This window comes from Hyperoodon ampullatus (genome assembly GCF_949752795.1).
Source record: "Hyperoodon ampullatus genome assembly, chromosome: 9".
NCBI lineage: Eukaryota > Metazoa > Chordata > Mammalia > Artiodactyla > Ziphiidae > Hyperoodon > Hyperoodon ampullatus.
In genome coordinates this window covers 18,639,554-18,665,241 of record NC_136922.1, presented here as the reverse complement: position 1 = coordinate 18,665,241, position 25,688 = coordinate 18,639,554, and the positions used below count along the sequence as shown (strand labels likewise).

General features: G+C 39.2%; 1 protein-coding gene across 3 annotated transcripts in view; it reads right to left on the bottom strand.

Annotated features, from left to right (window-relative positions):
• The window catches only part of SUGCT (succinyl-CoA:glutarate-CoA transferase), a gene marked incomplete at its 5' end in the record, with an annotated part of 675,080 nt that overhangs the window by 420,223 nt on the left and 229,169 nt on the right, over positions 1–25,688 (bottom strand). For all 3 annotated transcript variants that reach the window (XM_079711399.1, XM_079711400.1, XM_079711401.1), the window contains one exon: positions 20,236–20,333. In XM_079711399.1, the coding sequence (XP_079567525.1) occupies positions 20,236–20,333 (98 nt within the window). The remainder of the gene's footprint in view (positions 1–20,235; positions 20,334–25,688) is intronic.

Genomic DNA, 25,688 nt, shown 5'->3' with positions numbered 1-25,688 from the left:
CCCATCCTGGGCTTTCTGGCCCGGCTAACCATCTAACTGAAAACAATCACATAAATGGGCTCCTCCAAATCCAGCAGAACCACCCAGTCAACCCTCAGAATCACAAAAAAATAATAAATCACTGTTGTTTCAAAACAGGGGTTAGAAAACTGTGACCCATGGGCCACATTTTAGTCCACCTCTTTTTGTGAAACCCTTGAGCCAAAAATGAATTTTAGAAGTGATGTCATTAAGATGGTGATATAGATTGTTCCTGACTTCACTCCCCCTCACCGGAAGAACAACTAACAACTATTCAAGAACAAGACACCAATGAGAGAATTCTAGAGTCTGAAGCACTCACCGGTACCACAGAGACCAAGACAGACTGCATTAGAAGGCCAGTGCAGCACCACACAAAGAGGTCTCTCCTGAGCCTCTGGTTCCTTCAGTGGGAAAGAGAGCTGGGGAGACAACCAACCCCGACCCCAGCATTGCTGGTTGCTTTGCAGGAGTCCCTACTTCGATCTCACACCACGGGGATTGCAGGGGAATCTTCAGGCCACAGCCACTGGGAATCTGACTGTGATGAAGAAGGGGGAGGGGCTTGCAACAACCAGCACACTGATCTGGGCAGACTAAGCTCATACCTGCAGTGCTCACATAGTAATCCCAACCAGCTGCCTTGCTCATCTGCAGAACCAAGTCAGGGGTGTGCTCTGACCAGGAAATTCAGAGGGGTGCAGATCTGTCTGATTCATATCCTCATATGAGGAGTTTGCCCATGCCCAGGCAAGGATCTGAATCACAACCCCATGCACTGTGGAGAGTGTCTTTGGCCCCATCTGACCACAAGGGCTGGCAACAACTCCTGGAAGCTGTGCAGCAGGCAGAGCTAATCACCCCCAGAGCAAAACCCGTGTGGAGCATCCCCATGTTATGCACAGGCAGGGGCATTCATTCATAACTAAGGCTGAGAGCAGCTCCTCCCAGAGGGAGGAGACCCTGTTTAGGAAATTGAGGGTATCCCAGAGCTACCCCTCCCCTTCCTGCCCAGGTAAGGGAGCTGAGATATAGCCCCACTTGCTGTGGAGTGTCCTCTGTCCCCATCTGACCAGAAGGGATGGTGACAACTCCTGGAAGCTTTGTGGCCCAGCAGTACTCAAGCCAAGAGTGAGGAGATAGAGCTGACAGTTTATAGAAAAAGCCAGTGACCCTGTTCTGTCAAGGAACTTGGGGTGTGGGTAGGTTTGAGTTAAGACAGCAAAAAGCTTTACCAGCTTAGGGCTTCCCTGGTGGTGCAGTGGTTAAGAATCCACCTGCCAATGCAGGGCACATGGGTTTGAGCCCTGGGCTGGGAAGATCCCACATGCTGTGGAGCAACTAAGCCCGTGTGCCACAACTACTGAGCCTGCTCTCTAGAGCCCACGAGCCACAACTACTGAAGCCCACGCACCCAGAGCCTGTGCTCCGCAACAAGAGAAGCCATCACGGGCTTCCCTGGTGGAGCACTGGTTGAGAATCTGCCTGCTAATGCAGGGGACATGGGTTCGAGCCCTGGTCTGGGAGGATCCCACATGCCACGGAGCAACTAGGCCCATGAGCCACAACTACTGAGCCTGCGCACCTGGAGCCTGTGCTCCACAAAGAGAGAGGCCACGATAGTGAGAGGCCCATGCACCGTGATGGAGAGTGGCCCCCGCTTGCCACAACTAGAGAAAGCCCTCACACAGAAATGAAGACCCAACACAGCAAAAATAAATAAAACTCCTACCCCCAACATCTTCTTTAAAAAAAAGAGAGAGAGAGAAGCCACTGCAATGAGAAGCCTGCGCACTGAAACAAAGAGTAGCCCCCGCTCACCACAACTAGAGAGAGACCGTGTGCAGCAACGAAGACCCAACATGGCCAAAATAAATTAAATAAATAAATTTATTTAAAAAAAAAAAAAAAAGCTTTACCAGCTTCAGAGTTGCCTCTCTCACTGCACCCAGGCAGGGAATCTAATTCATAGCCCTGCTCATTACTGAATACAGCCTTCAGCCTGTCCAACCAGGGAACCTAACCAAAACACATGAGAAGCTGCACAGCCTATTCAACAGCCCTATGTACATTAGTTCTTGAACAGAAAGCACAGTCCGTGGCTTCCCCCATGTGCAGAGCAAAACTGGTGGTCTCACCTGACCAGGGAATTCAGTGTACACTCTGGCCTGATTTGAGTCCTCAAACAACAAGCTTTACAGTCCCTGGGTCCTGTCCTGCTGCCCTGCCAGGGCACGGAAGCTAATTTATACCCCCATTTACTACTGAATATTGTACCCAGTCCCAACCAACTAGTAAGCTTTACCAGAGAATCCAGACAACTGCAGAGTCCATCCTACAGCCTCATTTGGGTAGGAAACCAAGTCAGTAGTCCTATCTAACTCTTATTAGCCAGTGGAACACACCACCATCCCCATCCTCAGAACTGGAACAGTTGCCTTGCCCCAAAACAGACCATCATATCAGGCCCCAACTGCCCAAGAACATTACCAGCAACACACCCAGAAACCCAAATTGAGCTAACTGGTGAAGAACTGTCTCTGCCAAAGCAAATCTTTGAAGTCTGGAAGAGAACCCTGACTACTCAAATGCACAGATACCAGCATAAGGAATCAAAGGTCATGAAAAATCACGTAAATATGACACCACCAAAGGAAATTTAAAAAACTCTAATAACTGACCCTTAAAAATTGGAGAAATATGAACTGTCAGAATTCAGAACAGTCCTCTTAAGGAAGTTTAGTAATCTACAAGAAAATACAGACAGACAACTAACCAAAGTTAAGAAAACAATGCATGAACAAAAGAAGAAGTTCAACAAGGAAATAGCAAGCATCAAACAACAAAACAAAACACAGAAATACTAGAGTTGAAAAATTTAATAACTAAACTGAAGAATTCAACAGAGTTTCAAAAATAGACCTGACCATGCAGAAGAAATAATCAACAACCTGGAGGAAAAGACATTGGAAATTACCCATTCAAAAAAGCAAAAGGAAAACAAAAATGAAAAAGAATGACAGGGCAGAGGAGCTTCAAGATGGCGGAAGAGTAAGACGCAGAGATCACCTTCCTCCCCACAGATACACCAGAAATACATCTACATGTGGAACAACTCCTTCACAACACCTACTGAACGCTGGCAGAAGACCTCAGACCTCCCAAAAGACAAGAAACTCCTCACGTACCTGGGTAGGGTAAAAGAAAAGAGAAAAACAGAGACAAAAGAATAGGGACTGGACCCGCACCAGTGGGAGGGAGCTGTGAAGGAGGAAAGGTTTCCACACACTAGGAAGGCCCTTCGCGGGCGGAGACTGCGGGTGGCGGAGGGGGGAAGCTTCGGAGCCACGGAGGAGAGCGCAGCAACAGGGGTGCGGAGGGCAAAGCGGAGAGATTCCCGCATGGAGGATCGGTGCCGACCGGCACTCACCAGCCCGAGAGGCTTGTCTGCTCATCCGCTGGGGCGGGCGGGGGCTGGGAGCTGAGGCTTGGGCTTCGGAGGTCGGATCCCAGGGAGAGGACTGGGGTTGGCGGCATGAACACAGCCTGAAGGGGGCCAGTGCTCCACGGCTAACCGGGAGGGAGTCCGGGGAAAAGTCTGGAGCTGCCTAAGAGGCAAGAGACCATTGTTTCGGGGTGCGCGAGGAGAGGGGATTCAGAGCGCCGCCTAAACGAGCTCCAGAGACAGGCACAAGCCGCGGGCTATCAGCGCGGACCCCAGAGACGGGTATCGGACGCTCAGGCTGCTGCTACTGCCACCAAGAAGCCTTCTATGCCTTTAGAAACTAGAAAAAGAAGGACAGACTAAGGCCAAAATTAGCAGAAGAAAGAAAATACTAAAGATTAGAGCAGAAGTAAATGAAAGAGAACAAAAAAAAAAAAAGAAAAAAATGAACCAAAGTACGAGTTGGTTCTTTGAAAAGATAAACAAAATTGAAAAACCCTTAGCTAGACTAACCACGGCAAAAAGAGAAAGGAACCAAATCAACAAAATTATAAATGAAAAACTGAGACATTACAACTGATGCCACAGAAATTCAAAGGATCATAAGAGGCTACGATAGTCAAATATATGCCAACAAACTGGACAACCTGGAAGAAATGGAAAAACATTTCTGAGAAACATATAACTTACCAAGACTAAATCAAGAATAAATAGAATGTCTGAATAAACCAATTACTACTATGGAGGTTGAGTTAGTAATAAAAAATCTCCCAACAAAGAAAAGTTCAGGACCAGGTGGCTTCACTGGTAAATTTTACCAAACATTTAAAGAAGAATTAACACCAATCTTTCCCAAACTCTTCCAAAAAATAAAAGGGGAGGGAACACTCTCAAACTCATTTTATGAGGCCAGCATTACCCTGATACTAGAACCAGAAACTGATACTACTAGGAAAGAAAACTACAGGGCAATATCCCTCATGAAAACAAATGAAAAACGTCTCAAAAAATACTAGCAAACTGAATTCAGCAGCACATTAAAAGGACCATACACCATGATCAAGTGGGACTTATCCATGGCATGTGAAGATGGTTCAATATATGCAGATCAATCAATGTGATAGAAAAAGAATCATATGATCATCTCAATAGATGCAGAAAAGCATTTGACAAAATCAACATCCATTTATGATAAAAACTCCTAACAAATTAGACATAGAAGGAACATATTTCAACATAATAAAGGCCATAAATGACAAGCCCACAGTTAACATCATCTCTTATGGTGAAAAGTTGAACGCTTTTCTTCTAAGATCAGGAAGAAGACAAGGGTGCCCACTCTCACCACTCTTATTCAACAAAGTACTTGAAGTCTTAACTAAAGCAATCAGGCAAGAGAAAGAAATAAAAGGTATTGGAATTGGAAAGGATGTAGTAAAAGTGTCTACCTTTGTAGATAACATAATTTTACATATAGAAAATCCTAAAGACTCAACCAAAAAACTGTTAGATCTAATCAACGAATTCAGTAATTTTAAAGGATACAAAATTAACAGTCAAAAATCAGTAGTGTTCTCTACACTAACAATGAATTTTTAAAAAAAGAAAGAAATTAATCCCATTTACAATAGGATCAAAAACAATAAAATACTTAGGAATAAATTTAACTGAAGAGGAGAAAGATCTCTGCTCTGAAAACTACAAGGCACTAATGAAAACAATGAAGACACAAATAAATGGAAAGGTATTCCATGTTCGTGAATTGAAAGAATTAATATTGCTAAAATGTCAATACTATCAAAAGCCATCTATAGATTCAATTCAATTCCTATTGATATTTCAATTGCATTTTTTACAGAAGTAGAAAAATACTTCTAAAATTTACATGGAGCCATAAAAAATGCTGAGTAGCCAAAGAAATCCTGAGAAAGAAGATCAAAGCAGGAGGCATCATACTTCCTGATTTCAGACAATGCTATAAAGCTATAGTCATCAAAGCAATATGGTACTGGCATAAAAACAGAGAAATAGACCAATGGAATAGAATGCAAAGCCCAGAAATAAATCCAAGCATATACAGTTGACTAATATTTCACAAGAGAGCCAAGAATACTCAGTGAAGAAGAGACAGGTTTTTAAATAAATGAAACTGGGATAATTGGATATTCACATGTAAAAGAATGAACTGGATCTGTATCTTACACCCACTCACAAAAATTAGCTCAATATGGATTAAAGACTTAAATGTAAGACCTGAAACCATGAAACTTCTAGATAAAAACAGAAATAAAGCTCCTTGACATGAGTCTTGGTAATGATTTTTTGGATATGACACCTAAAGTACAAGCAACAATATCAAAAATAATAGAAAAATGGTACAGGTGAACCTATTTGCAGGGCAGATACAGAGACGCAGATGTAGAGAAAAAGCATGTGGACACAGGGGTGAAGGGGACAGTGAGACCAATTGGGAGATTAGGATTGACATATATACACTACCATGTGTAGAACAGACAGCTAGTGGTAACTTGCTGCATAGCACAGGGAGCTCAGCTCGCTGCTCTGTGATGACCCAGATGGGTGGGATTGGTGGGCGGTGGGGGAGGTAGGAGGGAGGTCCAAGAAGGAGAGGATATATGACATATAGCTGATTCACTTTGTTGTACAGCAGAAACTAACACAACATTGCAAAGCAATTATACTCCAATAAAATAAAATAAACAAGTGGGACTACATCAAATTAAAATGCTTCTGCACTGCAAAAGAAACCATCAACAAAGTGAAAAGACAACCTATGGAATGGGAAAAAAAATTTGTAAACCATATACATGAAAATGGGTCAATACCTAAAATATATAAATAATTAATTAAATTCAACAGCAAAAAAACCCAAATAACCTAATTTATAAATGGGCAAAGGACCTGAATAGACATCTCTCCAAAGAAGACTCATAGATGGCCTGCAGACACATGAAAAGATACTCAGCATCACTAACCATCAGGGAAATGCAAATTAAAGCCACAATGAGATATCACCTCATGCTTGATAGAATGGCCATCATCAAAAAGAAAGAGATAACAAATGCTGGCATAGTTGTGGAGAAAAGGGAACTCTTGTGGACTGTTGGTGGGAATGTAAATTGGTACAGCACTATGGAAAACAGTATGGAGGATCCTCAAAAAATTAATAATAGAACTATCACATTCCAGATCTGGGATTATATCCAAAGGAAATGAAAACATTAACTTGAAAAGATATCTACATCCCCATGTTCATAGCAGCATCATTTGCTATAGCCGAGGCTTGGAAAAAATGTGTCCATCAATGGATAAATGGATAAATAAATTGTGGTATACACAGACAATGGAATATTATTCAGCCATAAAAAGTGAGAAAGTCTTACCATTTGTGAAAACATGGGTGGACTCTGAAGGCATTATGCTAAGTGAAATAAGTCAGACGGAGAAAGACAAATATCGTATGATCTCACGTATATGCAGTACTAAAAAAAACAAAAACAAACAAACAAACAAAAAAAAACCTCATAGAAAAAGAGATCAGACTTGTGGTTACCAGAAGCAAAGAGTAAGAGGAAGGGAGATTGGAAGAAGGTGGTCAAAAGGTACAAATTTCCAGTTATAAAATAAACAAATACTAGGGATGTAATATACAAGGCAACATGGTGACTATAGCTAACACTGCTATATATGATATGTAGGAAAATTGTTAAGAGAGTGAATTCTGTGAGTTTTCAAGAAAAAAAATGGATTTTACATTTTTAAATGATTGAAAGAAATCAAAAGAATAATATCTCGTAATGCATCAAAAATGTATGAAATTCAACTTTCAATGTCCATAGATAGAGTCCTTTTGGAATACAGTCACACTCACTCATTTAAGTATTGTCTATGGTTGCCATCTCGCTACAACAGTAGAGTTAAGTAGCTATGATGAAGACCACAAGGTCCGCAAAGCCTAAAGTATTTACTATCTAACTCTTCATAGAAAATGTTTTCAGACACATTTTAAAACAGTCAGTTTTAGGATGATTTGCTATACCACAACTGTTAACTATGATTTTAAATTTTTCATCCCATATTAAATTTTTTGGCTTACATGCTGTGCTTTATAGTTATATCTATGCTTGTATATTTAAATTTGTTATTAATTTTTAGAATATTTCATTGTGGTTAGTTTTTCTTTCTTGAAGCTTACTAACATTTTCTCTGTAGCCTAGTCTGTAATCAGTGTTTGTAAATGTTCCATAGACACTAAAAAAGAATATGTGCTGTTAGCAGGGTATGCAGTGTGACATATGTCTACTACCGCCACCTCATTAAATATGCTAAATAAATCCTCTTTTTATTTACCTATATTAGAAAATAGTTAAATTATTACAAAATGATTATGTCTCTCACCGTTTCTGTTTCTAATAGTTCTAAATTTCTATATTTTAGAATTTATTTCTATATTCTAATGTGTTTAAAAATAGCTTGGAACCACCAATTACTCTTATTTTCCAAATATAGTATATATCAATGGCCACCAAAAAGGGCCAATCCCAGAGCCACAAAGATCCAGGCCAGCATTCTGATTTTCCTTTTTTGTTTCCCTTCATTAAATTGTACAGAGTGCTGAGACTTAAATAAACTCAGACATTCCAATGTCTGGATTTTTCTTTTTCCAAAGTTAGCAAATGAGAAAAGAAAAACAATTCACAATAGAGGGAAGAAAAATCATTAAGAAAGAAAAATGCAAATTTATAAATTGAAAGATTAAAAGTTGTGTGTGTGTGTGTGTGTCTGGGTTGGGGGGCGTGCAGAATGTTCACTTAATTTCTTTTCCTACCTAGGATTATTCTAAATACAAAATTTCTAGTTAGAGAAAAGGGAAATAAGTGATTGCCCCAGGAGTACTGTGGAAAAAGGAATCAGGAGATTCCAATTTGAGCCTCACACACCAGTGAGCTGTGTGATACTGGGGAAAACATATTAAACCAGAACTAAGGTAGGTCCAGTCTGGCTTTGGAAGCAGTGAGCAGCTTGCCAAAACTACTGTGGATTGTCCAGGTGAAGATGGCCAGGAGCAGCTGGTCGCTAGGGAATGTTCCAGGATGCTGGACAGCTGGTGGAAATCAAGGCTCAGCAGGGATGTCAGCTGTCAGCACCGGGAGAGAGGTGGAGTCAGCTCTCACTAGAAACATCAGTTGATGTCAGATCAAAGGCCCAAGGAAGGCCTACGCTGGAAAGCTGAAGCTAAGAAGAGATAAGAATAGAACCCAAGTGGGGGCAAAGTAGTTGCAGAACAGAACTCAGTCTGAGCCAAAGGCAGGCAGGAAATTGGGCAGGGCAGGAATGAGTCTGGGAGTCTACGGAGCAAACCAAGTGTCAGGAGACCGAGTCAAACTCCAGATTCTCTATCCAGTTCAAAAGTCAAGGGCAAAAGAAGGTCAGCCAGCAAAGTCTGGAGAGCTGTGCCTACACCCTTCCAAAAGGAAGGCCTTTCGAGTTGGCCTTGTGGAATCTCCCACCAGATTTCAAGGGGTCTGTGGCCATGATGCTGTTAAATTCTAAGTTCTTACACGTAGGAAGGGGTTAAGTTCAATGATATCCCAGGTTCTATCCAGCTCCCCAAGTGTTTAGGGCTCTAACATTCTATAAATCTAAAAATATACATTAAGTTCCAAAGGAGAAATGAGGGTATTAAATGTTTTATCCAGGGAAACAGAGTTTACTGGACTCCCTCCCGCCACCATCCTCACCCCTCTGCACATACATATAAATATCCCACCACTACCACCTAATTCTTTCTACTAAAAGGCAGTGTGGAATGTTTTATAGCCCTTCTGGAAAAAAGGAGGGGGAGAGAAGGAGTGGGATGACATTCCATTCCACCCTGACTCACTTAAAGATATCATTAGATTCTCAGTCACAAAGAATTCTCTTAACAGGGTAGAAAGAGCCCTGGTCACGAGGAGCTTGCTTCGAGTTGCAGTGGTTCCCTTTGCATTCTGTAAGCCAAAAGGGATGCATTCCAGGGCTGTGTTTCTTTCATTCTTTTCCCCTCCAGGCTGATTTTATAGTAACAACAAATAGCCACTTAAATCTATCTCCAAATAACCAACATTCAGAAAATGTACCACATAAAATACAGACATTTTACAAGGGACCATCTATTAGCTGATAATGGCAGAGCTGCCCTGGAATGCATAAGAAAACAAATGTGACCCTCACCAAACGTCAGATCCATTTATCCAAATCAGCCCTCTACAGTGGATCCCAGATAAACCTACAATGATATGATTCAAAGCATTATGAAAGATTGGGGGGAAGGTTACAATAAACTAAATATGTAGGTTGAGGATATATAAAAATCACGTGAAATGCAGCCTCATAAGATACTAATAGTAGGCAGAAAAAGAAAAAAAGGCTGGCAGAAAAGATTTTAAAATGTGATCATATGGGAAAGAGAATATTAGACCAACAAAAAAGTTTCCGTGGGAGAAAACAATAAGTTTCTCTACGTATATTAAAAACATGTAGACATGGGAGAGTCGATGGTTGCCAGGTTTAGAGGGGAGGAATTAATCCGGGTTAAAAGAGACTCCCATAGCCTCCCAGCCCTGGCAAAAGTGTCAGTGAGGGGAACTTAATCTCTGGGGCTCCTGACTGCTCTCAGCCTTCATTCTGCTTTTCACTCACCTTAGGCAGGGCTTTGATGATTTCTCCGCTTTCCCCATATTAAAATCTAGTCTGAGGAAAGGGCCTGGGGAATTTTATTTACTCTAAGGAATAAGACTACATGTTTTAACACCCCCCCACCTCTGTGCTGTTTGAAGCTTAAGAGCGGACAAACTTTTAAGCCCTTAAAATCTATAATTGCAGAATTCCTGAAATCAGCAAACTATGTGTAAGGAAGGGTTATATTCCATGGAACAGAGGTTCCTCCCAGTCCTTCTAAATTACATCATATAGGTGGCCACTGATTAAAATCCTCCCTGTTCTCTAAGCAAACCACTTGTTCAATGAAGCCTTCCTGCAAGTAGCTAAAACCCACCTAGGAAAGTGATAAGTGATATCCATGTATTATTTAATTGTAAAAGAGTTCAAATTGTGAATGACAGGATAAGGACAGGAAGATGGGGGCATGGAAGGCAGGCAGGAGGGAGGGTTGAAATGGGGATTTAAGATGGGGGGTGGGGGAAGGGGCAAGAGATAGAGGGTTGTCTGAGATGAAATATGTGGTAGTTTTATTTTCCACTAAAAATGAAAATTAATGATATTATAGATATTATTTAAGAGAAAAGTAAAGTCAACAGTTTTCAGGAAGGCCAAAGATACCCATTAAAACTTTGAAAAACTTAACCATAAAAATGACACAGGAGAACTCATGGATGTATTTTATTTCAGAGTTCAAAGCCCCTGACTGAAGCTTTTCATAGTCTATTAACACAGCATAGCAACTAAGGAACACACGAAAGTGCTTCATTCTTTATGAGGGTACAACCACAAATGCATGGAATAATTTAAGTGGAATGTTCACAAGTTCCAAATTCATTGCCCACACTGAGAAACAGTGTTTCTTGAAAGGGAATAGTATATGAACTATTAAGGTCCACTTTGGGTTTGAAAAAAAAAAAAAAAGCACTATTAATAGCCTTTATTAGGAGCACTGTACAAAGTTAAATGTATTCCTGAGTCTTATGAGCTATTTTTAATTTTTTTAAGAAGTTGAACAGAAATCATTTGTTTAGCTGCAAAAAGGTCATACACGCCAACTAGAATGTCATGCTTTACTTCTGCTAGAATTAAATCAAATCAGTACAATAACACTAGTTATATCGTCCTAATCAGGATCTGATTGGCAGTTAAATGAAACTTTATTAAATAAAAATTGTGGAAGGTAATTCATATAATAATTACAGTTTGGGAGAGGAAAATCTCTCAAAACTTGGCATCCATGAATAAAAAAATGATATAGGAGAACTCTGATGGCAAAAAATGTGGGAAATGTAATTTCTGATTCTTGAGGATTGAGATTCTCCTCAAATATACTGAGCACTGTTGTTTGCTGAGGGCTATGCTGGCTGCCTTCATGCCTGTTCTGTTTTTTAATTCTCACAGTGATGCAGGTATTCTTATACGTACCGTATATATGAGAACCTGAGGCTCAGAGAAATCAGAGGATCTGCTCAAGACCACAGAGTTAATGGAAGGCTCTGGTTTCAAATTCAGGCCTTCTGACATTCTGTGATCATAATACAGGCCTCCTGGGTTAGTTTAGAAAAAGTTCTCATTTCTAGCTACCACTGCTCTCCTCTTTTTATTCTGACCTGACATTGGGTCTCTTCCCTTTGGCCAGTTTGCCAAATTGGGATGGCTTTGCCCATCACTGGTTCATACATTCACTAACTGAAAGGACATCTAGCGCCAGGGACCCAAACAGGCACCAGAAATAAAATCAAAAAAGGCAGTCTCTTACCATGTGCATGGTCTCCTACGACGTGTCAATGTAGGCTGATCAGTTATACTCAGTGTACCACTCTGGTGAGGGATGTTGGTAGTGGGGAGGCTGGGGGAGAGGGCAGGGGTTGGGGGGTGGCAGAGGGTACATGGGAACTCTCTGTGCCTTCCTCTCAGTTTTGCTATGAGCGTAAGACTGCTCTAAAAAAACTCTCTAAAAACAAAGATAGTCTCTGCCTTAAGAAGTTGACTGCTGCGTCAAGGTGGAGGATGAATGACAGCTGAACGCAATAGATGCTTTGATTCAGCAACATAGGAGGGGCCACTTTAAACAGACAAATGAGACGCAGGAGGAGCTCCCAAAACTTGTGCTCATTTTAAAGGACTAGTAGCAGCCAGTGAGATGAAGAAGCTTCATCATTTTAGTGAAAAGCAATGAGCCTGTGGGAAGACACAGCAGATTAAAAGACCAGGCCAAATTATAAGATGGTTCTAAGGCAAAAGTGGGAGATGCAATTACATGTGTTAAGATAAATAGTTTAAACTTTATCTTAAAAGCTGTGGAGACTCCCTGAAAGACCTAGGCAGGGAAGTGGAATGACCAAATTTGTCTGATGGAACCAAGATGTCAGTTTTTAAAAATTAACATTATATTTAGGCATCTTTGAAGTCACAAGCCCTCCATGAACAGCCCAAGAATGCTCCAGGTCCAACTCTCCAATATTCTGAACAAGTATATTAAAAATAACTTGACACCAAATTTAAAGAGGTGAAGCTCTTTAATAAGTTCTGGATTCAATTCAACAAATGTCTGTTTAGCACCTCTGTTTAGAAGGCTCTGAACTACAGCATTTAATTTCACAGTATTTTAATACAGTAAACTGTGAAAATAAGTAGATATTCAATTGCATACCAGAAACTTGACTTCAGAAAAACCAGATCATTCAAAACCAAAAATAATTATTTATTTTACTAAAGGTATTGCCACAGTACTTTATTTTTTCTAAATAGTTCATATGTGGGTTTTTTTTTTTTTTCACATCTTTATTGGAGTACAAATGCTTTACAATGTTGTGTTAGTTTCTGCTGTACAACAAACTGAATCAGCTATACGTATACATATATCCCCTCCCTCTTGAGCCTCCCTCCCACCCTCCCTATCACACCCCTCTAGGTCATCACAAAGCACCAAGTTGATCTCCCTGTGCTATGCAGCAGCTTCCCACTAGCCATCCATTTTACATTTGGTTGTGTATATATGTTGATGCTACTCTCTCACTTCATCCCAGCTTCGCCTCACCACCCACCCCCATGCCCTCAAGTCTGTTCTCAATGTCTGCATCCTTATTCCTGCCCTACCACTAGGTTCATCAGTACCGCTTTTTAAAATTCCATATATATGCGTTAGCATACGGTATTTGTTTTTCTCTTTCTGACTGACTTCACTCTGTATGACAGACTCTAGGTCCATCCACCTCACTACAAATAACTCAATTTCATTCCTTTTTATAACTGAGTAATATTCTATTGTATATATGTGCCACATCTTCTTTATCCAGTCATCTGTTGATGGACACTTAGGTTGCTTCCATGTCTGGCTATTGTAAATAGAGCTGCAATGAACATTCTGGTACATAAGTCTTTTTGAATTATGGTTTTCTCAGGGTATATGCCCAGTAGTGGGATTGCTGGGTCGTATGGTAGTTCTATTTTTAGTTTTTTAAGGAACCTCCATACTGCTCTCCATAGTGGTTGTATCAATTTACATTCCCACCAGCAGTGCAAGGGGGTTCCCTTTTCTCCACACCCTCTCCAGCATTTATTGTTTGTAGATTTTTTGATGATGGCCATTCTGACTAGTGAGATGATACCTCACTGTGGTTTTGATTTGCATTTCTCTAATGATTAGTGATGCTGCACATCTTTTCATGTATTTGTTGGCCATCTGCATGTCTTCTTTGGAGAAATGTCTATTTAGGTCTTCCAACCATTTCGTGTTGAATTTTGTCAAAAGCTTTTTCTGCATCTATTGAGATGATCATATGGTTTTTATTCTTTAATTTGTTAATATGGTATATCACATTGATTGATTTGCATATATTGAAGAATCCTTGCATCCCACTTGATCACGGTGTATGATCCTTTTAATGTATTGTTGGATTCTGTTTGCTAGTATTTTGTTGAGGATCTTTGCGGCTATATTCATCAGTGATATTGGTCTATGGAGGCTAAACAGTGCACTGCTAAATAACCAAGAGATCACTGAAGAAATCAAAGAGGAAATCAAAAAATACCGAGAAACAAATGACAATGAAAACACAATGATCCAAAACCTATGAGATGTAGCAAAAGCAGTTATAAGAGGGAAGTTCATAGCCATTCAAGCTCACCTCAAGAAATATGAAAAATCTCAAATAAACAATCTAACCTTACACCTAAAGCAAGAAGAACAGAGAAAACCCAAAGTTAGTAGAAGGAAAGAAATCATAAAGATCAGAGCAGAAAGAAATGAAATAGAAACAAAGAAAACAATAGCAAAGATCCATAAAACTAAAAGCTGGTTCTTTGAGAAGAAAAACAAAATTGATAAACCTTTAGCCAGACTCATCAAGAAAAAAAGGGAGAAGACTCAAATCAAAAAAATTAGAAATGAAAAAGGAGAGATTACAACTGACACTGCAGAAATACAAAAGATCATTAGAGACTACTACAAGCAACTATATGCCAATAAAATGGACAACCTGGAAGAAATGGACTAATTCTTGGAAAAGTACAACCTTCCAAGATTGACTCAGGAAGAATTAGAAAATATAAACAGACCAATCACAGGTAATGAAATTGAAACTGTAATTAAAATCTTCCAAAAAATAGAAGTCCAGGACCAGATGGCTTCACAGGTGAATTCTATCACACATTTAGAGAAGAGTTAACACCTATCCTTCTCAAACTCCTCCAAAAAATTGCGGAGGGAGGAACACCCCCAAACTCATTCTACGAGGCCACCATTACCCTGATACCAAAACCAGACAAAGATATCACAAGAAAATTATAGACCAATATCCTGATGAACATAGATGCCACAGTACTTTAAAAGGTAAATTTGTCTCACACTGTTAGTTTTATTTATGACAACTTAGGGTAACCAACATTTTAGGAATGCCTTCACTAGGACTATACTGACATACGCTTCCCTAACGTGTAGCATTTTTCAAAAAGCAATTTAAAAGTTGTCATCAGTTTCTCTCCAAGCTTTTTTTCTTCTCCTATGATTTATTTTTTCCTCCGTATAAAATTACACTCAGTTTGATATTTCCTCCTTTGATGTGAACTATCTTTTTTCCTCACCTGCCTAATTTTATTCGTCCTTTAAGACTCATCTCAACTGGAAAAAAAAAAAAAAAAAGACTCACCTCAGCTGGCACTGTCTGCAGGAAAGCCTTCCCTGACTTGCCCAGATTGAGGCAGTCGCCCCTTCTCTGGCCTCCCACCACCCTGTGCATATGTGTATAGTGGCACTTCACACACACTACTTAATTCATTGCTTTACTTGTTTGTTTTCCTACTTAGACCAAGAGCCACCTCATCTTTCATCTCTGTATCTGCAGGACAAAGGCACACAGTCAGTGGCCATTAACGTTGATGAAGAGAGGAAGCAGGAGGAATAAAATGAATTGCATTTCTATTTTCCCTATTATTTCTCTTTTCCTTCATCCTCATTTCATGTCTTCCTATTATTTCTCCCCAACTACTAATACATCATCATAATCCTTCTCTTCTTAGTATCAATACACATCATGATTTTTAGTCTCTCCCACGAGGTCTAAACTATTGCAAAAATGCTGGTCCTGTGTGTGTGGGTCGCACAGGTTGAGGAGTTTGTTGCTCCTTAGCTTTGCAAAGGAGGGGTTTGTTGTAACAGACCCTGCATTAGTCTCGATTTTATCTTTTCTTCTGTGTTTTAGCTGGGAACTTTGAACATGCTTTAGTTTTGCCTCGTTTTTGGTCTTAGCAGCTGGGTAAACAGACTTTCTGAAACACCCTGGACAAAATGGCAAGTTCAAGGGGAAAGTCTTCCACCTTTAAATTAAAAAAAAAAAAAATCTTGTTCACGGCCACAGTTGGGGAATAGTAACACCTGAGAGCACTTGAGAGGGATTGTGTTTGTGCTGGCTATGGAAAACACCGCTGATGACAAAAACATGCAGCTGCCTTTCCACGTGAGGCCGACCACTCTCAGAGAGCAGCATCAAACTGAATTTAGCAAGAGTGACAGAAAAGTGAGGTAAATGACTGACATTTCTGGTAGGCACTTTCTAAAGAGTCTATGAATTGCAGAGGAGAATGCAAAGAGAATCACCTGATTCTAAAACACTTAAATGAATGCTTGCCATGGGCAGGAAAGTTACTTTGGGAAATTACTCAGGAAATTAATCAAAACTTAGGAAACATACTTTGGAAGGAAGATTTTGAAACACAAGAGGGAAGCTTTATGTGTATTTAGGAGAGCGAACTTTGTAAAAATCCATAAATGCTTCTGTTTTCACTTTTGGATATCGAATTGGATGAAAGGGGTGCAACGTTTTGTTTTGCTTTTTGTTTTTAAGGAACACCATGAGTCCATCATTACTAGAGTTTTTTTTAAAGTTGTCTGAAGTGCAAATTCACTCTCACAAATCCCTCTACATTTTTATGTATTTTAAAGATTTTCCAAAATAGAAATATAGGCTGAGGAAAGTGTCTATGAGCATTAAAGGAAAGTTTTATGATATAACGTTTAATAGCAGACAACAGGGAAAAACATGGTGTATTCACATGGTAATGTAGCTACTGTTACAAAAAATATGCTTTTCTATAGAAATGACAGGAAAACCACACACAAAAAAACTGTAGCATGTGCACTGTAATATGCTTACAAAAAGACAGAAAGACAATAAGTTATTAACAGGCACAGACTGTAGCTGCAATACTTCTGTAAAGCAAAATTTACAAAAAGTTTATATGAAAAATATGGACAACTAACTTCTTAGGCATATCAAAACACATGTTTTTATGGAAGAGGTCTTAAAGAAAAGTCTTCTAGAACGTCTACAAGGTTTACTCTAATGCAAGTCCAGGCAGGCAGGGAGTTTAGTTTTGTTTTGTTTTTGAAACCATCTTCCTTGTGCCCAAAACAGTCACTGGCACATAGTAGGTAGTCAATAAATACGTGTTAAATAGATGAGTAAGAGAAGGAACAAATGAGAAGCATGCTCGATGGAAACTCTTGAGTCCCTAGGTCTCTTCAGGTGTGGAAGGAAGTTTTTGCTTGTTCTAAGTTGCTGGAAAACTTCAAACTCTATTAGGTTGCGTATTCCCTTCAAGACGTCTCTTCAGGGTGGGGGGGCGAATGGGTGAAGGTGCTCAAAAGGCACAAATTTTCAGTTTTAAGATAAATAGGTCCTGAGGATGTTATGTGCAGCATGGTGACTATAGTTAATACTACTGTATTGTATATTTGACAGTTGCTAAGAGAGTAGATCTGAAAAGTTCTCATCACAAGGGACGAAAAAGATTTGTAACTGTGAGGTGACAGATGTTAGCTTACTAGGGTAATCATTTCAGAATATATACATATATCAAATCATTATTTGTGTGCCTTAAACTAATGCAACATTATATGTCAATTATATCTCAATAAAACTGGAAGAAAAAAAAAAAAAGACCTATCATCAGGTTACACCGAAAACAGAAGTTGTTGACAAGCTAACTCATTTTATGGACAAAAAATTTCCTTTGTTTCACAAGTTTCAGAAACTCCTTTATCATAAACTCTATTATAACTTTTACAGCATGATTTTCCTGCCATCTCCCCCTACTCTCTCCCTCTGGACCCACCTCCCTATATTATTCCTTTATATTGGGAAAGGTGGAAAGGAAAGGTCATGTCAGGTTGTGGAAGGCCATGATGTCAGAATAAAATGACCAGATTTGATCATGTAATTAATATAGAGCCATTAATATTTTGAATATTGGAAAAACATAAAATCATATCATGAAAATGAGACATTTTACAACATTCACAGAGACTTCTGAAAGCCCAACACTTAACGGTACTAGTGAATCCAGGGATATTTATTCAGAAAAACAAATGATAAGGTTATCGATGGGACTGAATCAATATCCTAATCTTCCCTGGTCACCATTGTTTGATCCACCACGGAGAAGAGACCTGAGCTGGAAGAGACTGTAGAACTGCATCCCACAAGACACCACCAAAACACGTCCACACACCAGCCCAAGAGAGCAGGGACCCTGGCCTCTGGGCACCCAAGGGCCTCTCTGTGGTCTGTGTTTTAACAGCAGGATGATGATGAAGGGAACTCCCTTATCAAGTTTCCTCTCTTAAGACTACCCTCTAGTCTCTTCTTTACAAGTTTGATTCCTCTTAAGTCTGAATAAAGACATAAGAACCTATGGGTTCCAAAATGCTCAAACTCCCACTTCTGGGTATATAAGAGGAGAAAGAAGAAGGTGTTAGGTTATTTAATTCACCCCAAAAAGAGAAATTTGAAATTAAACTGTTACAGATGCTGCTAGAAGTCTGTCCACAATAGAATTCTATAACAGAATGTAGCAAGGAATACAGGTTTTAGGACACAGGAAACCAGTAATTTAACTCTGTGGTTCTTAAAGTTAGAAGAGTGCTGGCAACTCAATAACAAGATGACACATATCTGCCTAGGTTTTGTATTTTTCTTGGGTCCACTCTTCTCACAGCATGGATATGATTTATTTAGACTCTCAAAGAGCTTTTGATAAGGTTCTCACAAGTGCCTGTTATTGAAACTTGGTAACCATGGTGTGAAAGGAAAAAGTCGTATCAATGAATTAAATGAATCAAAAACTGCTTGAGAGGCAAAGAGGCAAAAAGCAGAGATAAAGGGCCAATTCTCATGGGGTGAAATGTTAATGACTGAGGGCTCTCCGGCTTTGCAGTAGAATCTGAGTTTTATTTAACTAATGACCAAGAAAGGGGAGCCCAATTCTCATTCCCCTCTTCTCTGCATATCAGTCCCACACACAGAGGCCCCATTGATTGAAGGAGGAGAGACAGGCAGCGTAGAGAAGAAGTGCTTAAAATCCAGGAAAAAGCAAATAGGTAATGAATGAAGACTCATGTAGAGATCCCCAAAGGAGAAGGGAAGAGGAATAAACATAACATTAGCAGAAGTTTTTTTCTAAGAACTTTCGCTTGTTTGTTAGTTTTTTAATACAATTTTTAAAGGTTACACTCCATTTCGTTATTACAAAATATTGGCCATATTCCCCGTGTTGTACACTACATCCTTGTAGCCTATCTTACACCCTATAGTTTGTACCTCCCACTCTCCTACCCCTATATTGTCCCTCCCCCACCCCCCCCCACTGGTACTCAGTTTGTTCTTGATATCTGTGAGTCTAAGAACTTTGATATATCTATGCTACATGGAAACACAAGGGCATTTTCAAAAGACAAGATATTATATTTGAACAAAAGTCCTTAATTTATTGGTTTGATGAGAGCAAATGTTCATACTGAAGAACGGTTCACATGGGCATTGAGATCCACAAAAACCACAATCTATTCCTACAGATTGAGAAGTTAGATGTAAACAAAAGTGAAACTGATAGGAAAGAGTAAGAATTATTAACTTTTTCTGAGGCAAACTTGAAAAATTGATACAGGTTTGAACAAAAGTATAACCTGACATGAATGGAATAATTTGAAAATCAAATACTCTAATTGGTCAGCATTAATCCATTATGACTCAACCTGCCATTTTCAAAACATCATCATGACAAACTACACAGAGAGGCTCAGAAAAGCCAACCAGCTCTTGACTGAACCTCCCTTATCTCAGTTTCCTTATCTGTAAAATGGAAATAATAGAACTTCCCTCACGGGATGATTATAAGGGTTAAATGAGATCATGTATGTAGAGCGATTCATACAGTAAATGTAAAAAATGATGTTGAATTATTAGTTAGTATTTATGATAGACTAAACCCAAACACATGCCACAGAGAAGCAACTAATGCAAGCTATTGTGATGTTCTTATTTGTATCATTGTTATGATGCAATACTTAGTAAGACATGTGAAATACTTTCAAACGCTTTCAAACAAAGAAAAACATAGCTTTAAAATATATTTCCACTAACCAATTTTGTAAAATGAAAGATAATTATAAGTTAATCTAAATAAGCCAAAAAGAGCACCACAAAATGCCAGATAAATGCTAATAACATATTAATTCTTAAACGTACAAACAGTAGAGCCAAGCTTACCGTGTCGATAGTAATTTAATAAGCTCTTTTCTATTCTGTACCCGAAGGTGGTTAGTTCTATACCTGGAATCATCAATCAGTTCAGGCAAATTCAAGATCTAGAAGGGAAAGAGAATTTTAAAGTGTAATTCGCAAAATTTTTGTGTACCTGCCTGTGGGTACTAGTGTTCAGGACCTACCACTCCATCCTCAAGACCATTCCTTGCTGGTCTTTATACTTCTTAACACAAGGATATATAGAGGGAAGGATCATGAGATTAGGATGGGTCATGCTGGTGACTGGTTTTCTCATTTATAAGAAGTTTTTACTACATTTAAGCATGTGCCTACATACAGGAAAACAAAAAAACATTTATCAGACCCCCCATAATATCTTGTAGCCATTTATGAGAATATAGGAAAAGAGTTATCAGATTCCCACAGTAAGTCTTATCTAGAGGAAACAGAGATAGAGGTACAAATTGGGTAAAACTGACCTAATTCTAAGAACCAATGACATAAGTGCAAGTCTGCACTTACATGAAGCTCATAATCAACATATATCTTGTAGGTACATTCACTTATTTGTTCCACATGTAAATAAAATAGTATTATCTGTCCCAGTAGTCCTATCCAGGATGTTGTACAAGGTGCTAAAATAAAGGGGAAGCATACACACTTGCCCCAAATGCTCACCGTTAAAACAATGTCAAATTAAAAGATACTCCTCCTATAGAAGTGTCCCTATTTTTCTTTACTATGACTCCCTGAAGGAATAACAAATAGAAGTGCTTTTATATTCTTCCTCTTTTGCTCCTCCTCAGTAAAGAGAAAATCTATCCTGGAAGTCCCAGCGGGCATCTTGCAATTTTAACAAGACCATAATGAAAGTACCAAGTGGATTTGGAATGGAAAAGAAGTTTTAAAAAGAATGTGTGGAGGCAGAGTTTGGCAGTTGTGTTGGAAAGTCAGAAGGAGCATTTATGGGCTAGGGGCAGGCCATGTGGCCCACAGAAAGCTTCTCTACCTCTACTAATGTATTTGCCTTAAATATAAACACTTAATGGTTTCATTTGTTTCCCACAGTTTAAATAAAGTCAATCCATTAATCATCTTACAAAGGAGAGAGAAGTGAAGAAGATGCCCTGAAGTAAAGAGAGCATCTCAATGGTGTAATTTCTCTTTCACATGTTTCACTTATTCATTTCCTTTAGGAATAATAAAGATTTTAAAAAGTGACACCACATACAGTGCCCTTTCTAGAAACCTCCCTGTCACCACACCTGATCCAAGAATTGGCCTCAAGGCTTATCCAGGAATCAAAACACACCCTCCCCCACCAAGAGTGAATAAGTCATTTCAAGAAAAAGCAAGTGCCTTCACTAGATCACACGTTAAATTTATACATGTGGCCTCACCCAGAATACACTGTAAGCTACATAAAAAACTACTCAGTGTTTGCACTCAATGGTAACTGGGGTGCACTCATGTCTCCTTCTCTGAATATGACTTACTGGACCTCTTTTCTCTTTGAAAGTTGGTGTTAAATAGTGGGTAAAGTAATTATCCTTCTGTCTTCAACTATGCCAGCATTCAAAATGTTTCTAGAGAGACTGCTTTAAGAGCTGTGGTCATAACCATGCTTTAGGTGCTTGAAAGAGAATGCTGCCTGGGACAAAATGAAACAATGTAAGTGAAAGTGCTTGACATATTAAGCATTAAGTAAATGTGAAATATTCCAAGTAGGTACTGTTTCTCCCCAAAGAGATACTAAAGCATGTGTTTGTTCAAAAAAGAAGGATGGGAAAGAAGGGAGAATGTAGGGGAGATTATCTACTTAACTTTCATTTCTTAAGGATATTTCTATTGGATATAGAATTCTGCAGTTACAGTTCTTTCCTTTTGGCCCTTTAAACACGTTGTACCACTTCTCTCTGGGCTCTGTAGTTTCTGACAGGAAACCTGCAGTCAATTGAGTCAGTGTTCCCCCAAATGTATCAATAATACGTCATTCTCTCTGGGTGCTTTCAAATGCTTTTTCCTGGTCTTTAGTTTTCAGCAGTAATATTTTGATGTGCTTGGGCATGGATTTATTTGGATTTATCTTATTTGGGGTTTGCTGAAATTATTAAATCTGTACGTTTTTAATCTTTCACCAAATTTGGGAAGTTTTCAGCCATCGTTTCTTCAATGGCTTCAATTTTTTTCAGTCTGTTCTCTTTCTTCTCTCCTTCTGGGGCTACAGTGACATAAATATTAGATTTTTTTGTTATTGTCCCACAGGTCCCTGAGTATCTGTTCTTTCTTTCATTTTGGGGAGAGGACTATCTTTTTTTCCTTTCTGATGTTCAGACTGAATAATCTCTATTTATCCATCTTCAAGTTCCTTAACTGTCACCTCCATTGTGCTACTGAGCTCATTCAGTGAGGTGTTTGTTCCTATATTTGGTTGCTGTATTTTTCAGTTCTAAAATGTCCATTTGATTCTTCTTCAAATCTTCTATTTCTTTTCTGGACGTTTCTACTTTTCTATTTATTTTAAGTGTCTGCGATGCTTGTTGAAGTATCTTTATAATGGCTGTTTTAAAGTTTTCATGAGTTAATTTCCACATCTGTATCATCTTGGCATTGGCATTTATTGATTGTCTTTTCTCATGCAGGTTCTGGTTCTTCATATGCTGAGTAATTTGGGATTGTATCCTGGATATTTTGAATATTATGTTATAAGCCTCTGATTCTTGTTTAAATCCTACAGAAAATTTCTGTTGTTATTGTTTTTAGCAAGCAGTTCACCTGGTTAAGTTCAGTCTGCAAGTCCCAACTCACCTTCTATGTGCTTTGGTTCTACTGTCAGTTCAGTTTTCAAAGCCTTTGCAATTGCTTTTTGAACCTGTGCCCTACTTAATGGTCATGCTGCAACCTGGGAAGTTGTCTATTTGTTAATAGTTCTCAACATCTTGGGTGTCTTGATTAGGACCAGATCAATGCATGTGCAGCTCAGGGGTGAGCTCAGGAGTTCACAAACAACTTCACGGATCCCTTTCTGAAGCTTTTCCCTCTCTGCAACCTCTTTCCAGTTCCCTAGAGCTCCCCTCTAGTTACCCTACTCACCAGCATACTTCCAGGGCAGAGGCCAGTCAGTGGGAGGACAGAGGAAAAAGCATCAAGGATTTACCCCTCTCTTTTGGGATCACAGCTTAGTGATGAAAGAAAGGTCCCCTTCCTCAGAGTTTTGGCTGCTGCTCACCCGCCACTGCTGCTACAGGACTGCTTGGAGGCTGGGGTGTGAGAAAATGAGAGGACAAAAAGGGAGGACGTCCACACTCTCTCTGACATTAGACTCCACTTTTATGCTCCTCACACCAGGAATGAGGCATCTCCTGGAACTCAGCTCTGTTCCCTGGTGCCCACTGCCAGGTTTCAGGCTGTGTTCATGGAAAGGAATAATCAAGAGGGAAAAACCGGTAAGCTTACTGCCAGTTTAGAGGTATTTCAAATTCTGGTATTCCTTCCCAATTTTCCTGCTATTACTTACTTTTCACAGTCCTCATACAGATGTTCCATGCATTCCGTACAGGTTTTATCACTGTGTTCCATGGGTAAGACAGGGAGAAATGTGCTTACTCCATTTTACCCAGAAACAGAATCTCCACACCTAATTGCTAGAAAGACCACTTATTAAGTTCATGCTGTGAGCCAGGGACTGTACTAAGTGTTTTACTTATCTAATCTAACTTTTTAAAAAAACCCAAAAGTTATATATTAGTATAGTTGTGTATTATAACCTTCATTTTTATCATGAGGACACTGATGCTTAGCAAAGATTAAGTACCTTGCCAGAGATCACCTGACTGGTTTCAAGACTCCCAGAATGCCCTAGAATGAAAATGTCCTCAGACCACCTGCTCTAAAATCAACTATAGGGCTTGTTAAAATTGAAGTTTCCTGTGCTCCACCTCACATACTAAGTCAAAATCTTGGGGACAGGGGCTCAAGGAGATTTCCTATGCATGCTAAAGTTGAGAACCAATGTATATTGCCTCCAATAAAAGAAACTTTCAGTCTATATGACTTTTAAAAGGATGTCAGTGTATTTCAAATAGGAATACCCATTAGTGTTGGCATCAATCAGCTTAAAATAGCTTACATGTGCTCATGTTCCCTACCCTTCCGTATCATGTTAAGGGACATAAAATAGGGTTTGTTATAAGCCAAGGTTCACTTTATATGCGAGAAGATTTTCTGAAGCCCAAGCCTTGAACCCAAAGCTCTCACTGCCACTATAATCCCTGACAGTAAGGGTATTCTAATAGGGCCCCTCCCAATGGAGTTTTTAGTCAACCAGTCTATCAAACTCTCTTTTGGAAAGAGATTGGGCATAAGTAAATTCTACTCATTTGTCACCAACAATACTGCCACATTCCTCCCCAGGAGGCAGAGCAGCCCTGTCTTTCATGATGGACTTTACGTGGCAAAAGAATAATTTTGATAGGCTCACTGTCTAACTTGGGGTCCTCCACTTCTACAAGGCCAGCCTGAACTATAATACCCTCCGTAATAGACAGAGCTGAATAAAAAATACCTAGAAAAAGCTCGCTCACTATATATGGGAAGGGGGAGAACCTTGCATCAAATAAGGAAACAGATGATTTTTTTTTTCCTTAGAAAAGGTTTTTAGAACAAGTTTACATGTAAGGGTATAATTATGAAGGTGAAAAACTCAATCAGATTGCAACGTTTGCTGAAGATGCCTAGTAAATGATGTAGATAACATTAAAATCTTGTACACATAAAACTTTTCTTCTGAGGATCTCAAAGAGTTTTATAGACATTGCCTTAATGGCTCATAACAGGGATTATCATTCCTAACTCACATATGGGAAAAACAAGGTCAAGTATGCCATTCTCCAAGGCCCTCTGCTAGTCTCCTTTTTAAAAAATGTGTCATAACACACCATAACAATAAGTCATATTTTAGTACTAAAACTGATGGCAAATATTCTGCTTTGAAATAAAAATCTTTTTCAAAAAAACGTTCTTATGGATATTTATGAGGAAGTTCAAAAGTTTTAAATTGATCATCAGTAATGAATCAAAAATAAAAAGAATTCAGTGCAGCTATTTTCAACAGTGAAGAATATGTCAACCAGTAATTTCTACCCCCTCCCCACCCTGATTCTGGAGAGAGAAAACTCCAAAACATATGGCCCAGGAAGAAAATCTGTCCTTGTTTATAGCAATGAACTGGCTTTTACATCTCTGCAGCTAGAGTACGCAAATGACTTCACAGGCAACGGCTTCCGTATGTTTTATATTTTTAACATTGACCGTTCATAATAAAGGTTCTTTGATCCCAGATCAAATGTTTGAATCAATTTTCTCTACACTTACTCAGAGTAACCATTCTAAAAGCTCCCCTCTTTCCCACCTCAGATGTTCCAGCCCTTCCTGCAATTGGAACTATCTCCATTTGT